Below are 5,269 nucleotides of genomic sequence, written 5' to 3'. Positions count from 1 at the left end.
TGTGCCAGAACCTCAATTCCACGCTTATACCATTTGGCTGGTTAAGAGGCAAAAAAACTCCCTGCATCCGTTTTCAACCTCATCCACATCTTTCAACTTCTGTCCGTGCAGGAAATGAGCCATGGCTCGGAAAAGGTGATAATCTGATGGTGCAAGGCCTGGACTGTAAGCAGGGTGAAGCAGCACTTCCAACCCCTCGAGTTCCTCAAATTTTCCCTTTGTCACATTGGCAGTGCATGCTAAGGCATTGTGTTACGATCAGACAAATTATAATGTAAGAAAAAAGGGGTAAACTTCTGATCGCAACAACAAAGTGTTCATACAGAGAAGTAAATGTTCATAGATGGAGATTATGTCCAGTCTCAATTGTTTCAAGGTAGGTGGTGAACGGCCCGACCCGTATGCAGCTCAGTCTCTCGTCTTGGTACTATCCGCGCCAAGCTCCCGCTGTCTTCCCCACTCCCCTTTTTAACAGGAAGTACGAGATTACCTGCCTTGCTCGTTAACAGGAAGTGAACGAGGTTACCTGTCTCGTACTATGCTAACTTCCTGTATATATATTTGGCTATTCATACCAAGGTTATTTCCCTTCTGCCAAACGGTAGTTGTCAAACGTTTATCTCGCCACCTTCGGAAAATATAGGGTAAGTTCTCACCCTTCATTATATTATAGGTATACATAACAATTGTCATGCTGTACGAGTCTGTGTCTTCGATTGACCAATGCCGGGTAGTGGGTTTTCAAAGCATTGTATACTCGCTGCAGTTGTTGAACATGAAGATAAGCGTCCACAGCATAACCGTCTGTGACATGCTCAAGGTGCAACACCCCCTCGAAGCTTCACCATACAACATGGCCGTTTGTTCAAACCACCATTGCTTGACAACAGGTTCTGAAGCTTGGCCGGAACGAAGCCAGTGAGTTCTCTTATTAGAATTGCGAAAATAGAATCATTTTTCATCCTCAGTTACAATTCAACGCTAAAAACAAGGCATTTCGAGGATTTGCCAGCAGTTGTTTGCAAATGTTCACAGATCGTTAAGCCTGCTCATTGGTCAGTTTATGAGGAACTTCTCAACAGCATCTGTTCACAAGGCCTAACTTATGGGGTGTCGATTAATGATGCTTTGTGAAGGACCAAGTTCTGCCGACAATGTCCTTGTATTTCTGCTCGGCTGTTGGGCCACCAACCAGGCCTTTCACGACACCCTTAAAACCAGAAACTTTTCAGCACTCTCTCATATGTGCCTGAGTGTTTGTGTACATCATCATCATCATCCATGTTAATATGTTTGCTAGGGTCAGATAGAATTTGTTGAGGCAGGATATCTACAACCATTTCAAGCAAGGCCTCATTTTCCACAGCAGAAGGTCTCCTTGACCTTGGTTTGTCTTCGAGGCTGGTGTAACCTTTAAACTAGTCTTGTGCCACGCGTTTGTTGACAGTTCCTGGGATTTCCACATCATTATTTCTTCTGCCACTGTCCCTGCACTCGGTCCGTTTTTCCACAGAGAGCGTAAAATGGCTCCATATGCAATTTTCCCACAACTCATAATCGAAGCTGTAAAATAAAGAAGCAACAACTAATGTTTATGTATTACATATGAAAATAGAAAATAAACAATTCAGCAACGATTGAACAAGTTGTATCAAATTAATGATATAACATGGAAATACAAGTTGCCAAAAATCATCAGTGAAAATCCGGAAAAAATTTTGGCTCGGACTGGTATATAACAAAATTGTTTCATTACAGCTCGCAGTTTGTTTAAGGGCAATTAACTTGGAAGGGAACGAGGATATCTGTACTAAGAAAAATAATGAATTTTTAATTTTACAAATTCATAGATACGCAAACTAAAATGTCTATTTTGGTCTAAAGGCTTAAACCTTATTTTATTCCCATACGGATTTTTTAGATTGTTAATCAGCAGGTGGTTTCAAGCTTGAATGCAGGCAAGTGGTTTTCGCACTCCCGAAGTAGAAGGAGGGAGATTTAACCCATCAAAATTTAAGTACCATTGCCAGTTCTGGGAGCCTAGCTACTTGATCTTTTTTCATATCTTATTTTGTGTTTCTAAATCCCAAACGTTAGCAACACTAATCTTTTCTTCGGTTTAATATAAACACAACAAAAAGAAAAACAGACAGACGGACAAACCGACGGACAGACAGACAAACGAACGGGAGGACGGGCGGTAGAGAGGAGGGGCAAGGTAGTAGGTTCACTAACTAATGTTTCTACTAGCGTCCAGCCCAGAGATTAAAAATATTTATTTCTTTATTGCCCACAGGAGACTAAACATAGGGATTAAGTCGATTATATTGATTCCAGTGCGCAACTGGTACTTATTTAATCGTCCCCGAAAGGATGAAAGGCAAAGTCGACCTCGGCGGAATTTGAACTCAGAACGTAACGGCAGACGAAATACCGCTAAGAGATTGAACACGAACCATCGAGGAAGCTTGTATAAGGTCGTTTGATATACTAGAAATAACAACCAAATCTTCCTGAAATTAAAATAATATTAGATACACGGACGATAAAAAGTTTTCTTTACACATGTCCCTTTTCGTTTGCCAAGCACTTTACAGTGTATACTGGATACACTTTCATCGTGGCACTTGCTCTAGAGAAGCTGCTTTGTCCCCTGCAAGATTAATAAATCTTCTCTGCCCTATACTAAGTTCGTTCGTTAAAGTGATGGTTCTCAATCTTTTCGAATGAAACGCACTGGAGATCAATCAACAAAAGAACTGCCGGATGATTTTTTCTTACAGGAGGCATACACAATGTCACTGCTGCCGAAACAGTGTCAATGTGAAGAAGAGGATAAGAAATATTCTGCGCGCGCGCGCACGCACACATGTACGTACATATGTAGACATACATACATACATACATACACACACGATAGGTTTTTATTAAATTTTTCTCACAAAGCATTGATGAGATCAAGGCTATAGTACAGTGATTCTCAACCATTTTTTTGCCAATGGATTCTTTTGATTCCTATTTCACTCTACTGTACCCCCTTAACCATTTGATGCGTATAAAAAAACCATCCTTTCGTATGAGACAGTATATGGAATATTTCCATTTTTATATTTCCAATAATAATCCATCTTTCATTTTAAGTGCCCTAGTATTTGTAGATAACGTTATTTCGCCCCTTCTTATGGTCTCCTCAGCACAACATAACTTGGAATCATAAAATTAGTTGGTCTATGTTCATTTAAAACCTTTAGGAAATATATACAATCGATTTTTTTTCTCCCGCTTCTTTTTTCTTACTATCTTAACATTGAAGGAAAGAAGTGAAGAGACAGAGGCAGGGAAATGAAAGTCTCGAGTCATTTAAATTAACATTATACACAAGTATGATCGATATTTTCTACTTTCTTTACTTTTAACAGCGGAGGAGAGACGAAATGGGAATGAGATTGGGTGATAAGAAGAAAGTCTCTTACGTGTTCAGGTTTTCATTCTGTAGTTTTGAAGGATCTTGTTTTATTTCACCCCCCACCCACCTTTTTTTTTCTCCAGTACTTATTCGCCTTGTTTGATAAGTCTTCATGTGGACACGTTTACCGTTTTCTCTACAAACTATATACAAAACCCCTATGTGCTTTTCTCGGGTGCGAATGTGGGAACTCTGGTCGTATTTCCATGTTGCTTATCCCGTCTGGATGACTTAGGATCAATTTCCAATATATTTCATCACACCACCATCAGTTTTGTGTGTAGCATTCAAAATTCGACCAACGTTTAACACACATGAAAGAAATTTGACAAGAGACTGTTGGTACTGCCACCTACAGTTGCTTTCGGAGTATGGAGGTCGAGAGAGTTTACTAAAACATTAAAGTGAAAGAACTGCTCAGAGTTTATAATTTTTTTTTTTTGTTTTTATCATGAGAGGTATTTTTCATGAGTGAGGGAGCATATGAAATAATATTTCCAAATACTTCTTTTTTTTTATCATTTTAAGTGTTCTAGTAATTGTAGATAACGTTATTTTGACCTCTTTATGAGCTCCTCAGTACAACACAACTTGGGATTATGTAATTAATTAGTCTATGTTCATTTAGTATCTAATATCTTTATTGAATGATAAAATGGTTTACTTTTTATTTTGTTTATTGTTACTGGTTCTGTTATTGCTGTTATATCCAGGTAACTACAAAATCAACATCACATAACATTTTGCAGTATAATGTAATACAGAGCACCACAGTTTCGTAGAAGGGAACATTGAATAATGTAGAGTAATGTAGTGTATTTATTGTTTTTTTTTCATGTTCCAATATTTGCTTTGTGAAATTCTTCCTTGGTTAAGTGAATCCTTCCATCTGGCATCACACTTAGGTAAGGAACACTCCAACTTGAGGTTTTATATAAATGGCAAAAAAACATGATTTCTGCCGCCCACTCCAAGATAAAGAAATGGACATTATAATGATGATGATGACGATGATGACAATAACAATGACTACAATGACAATGATGACAAAGATTACAAAAACAATGAAGATAAAGATAATGTCAACGATGAAGATGATGATAATGAGGAGGAGGAGGGGAGAAGAAAAAGGAGGACAATGACAACAACAATCATGATGTTGATAATGTTGATGATGGTGATGATGATGACTATGATGACAAAGATGACAACAACAATGAAGATGACAACGACTGTAATGATAATGAGAGGAGCAGGAGGAGGAGGACAATAACAGCAAGAATCACAGTAGTGATAACGGTGATGACAACAATGATGACAATATTTACTGGAAAGTTCCAGAGAGTAAGTGTCCAATCTCTAGTCACTCAGATGTCAGATATTCCTGGTACAAGGATCTTCAAGTTGGACCATCTCTTGTGGGTGGAGATTTTTGAGTTTTCTATCAACATCTCTGAAAACAAAGATTAATGTTGATTAAGATTAACTGATGTAACGAAATTAATTTTCTTTTAAAAATGAATTTTAGGTGGTGAATCACACACACACACACACACACACACACACACACAGTCATACACACATATGCATGCATACAACTCCTTCAGCTAAAAGCTGATGCACTGCATGCCATCAGCAATAAATTCAAATTTATTGAAGTTTCTTCCTAAACTGAAGAAAATGAAAACTTAACAATTGTTAGCGACTCTCAAAGAGAAGGGGAGATAACTTCAAGAAATTAAAAGTTAATATCGCAAAGTTGATTTTAATGCCTAATTATTTTCCTTAGCTCATTTTTTTTTT

The 5,269-nt window shown here is 37.9% G+C and overlaps 1 protein-coding gene across 2 annotated transcripts in view; it reads right to left on the bottom strand.

The window, feature by feature from the left end:
• Positions 1–4,085: 4,085 nt before the first annotated feature.
• LOC106881344 (uncharacterized) overlaps positions 4,086–5,269 on the bottom strand; it is a 52,144-nt gene continuing 50,960 nt past the window's right edge. For both annotated transcript variants that reach the window (XM_014931698.2, XM_014931699.2), the window contains exon 14: positions 4,086–4,919. In XM_014931698.2, the coding sequence (XP_014787184.1) occupies positions 4,841–4,919 (79 nt within the window). In that variant the 3' untranslated portion in view covers positions 4,086–4,840. The remainder of the gene's footprint in view (positions 4,920–5,269) is intronic.

The sequence above is a fragment of the Octopus bimaculoides genome, chromosome 20 (genome assembly GCF_001194135.2).
Source record: "Octopus bimaculoides isolate UCB-OBI-ISO-001 chromosome 20, ASM119413v2, whole genome shotgun sequence".
NCBI lineage: Eukaryota > Metazoa > Mollusca > Cephalopoda > Octopoda > Octopodidae > Octopus > Octopus bimaculoides.
Note: the sequence above shows the minus strand (reverse complement) of the source record. Positions and strands in the feature narration are given on the sequence as shown.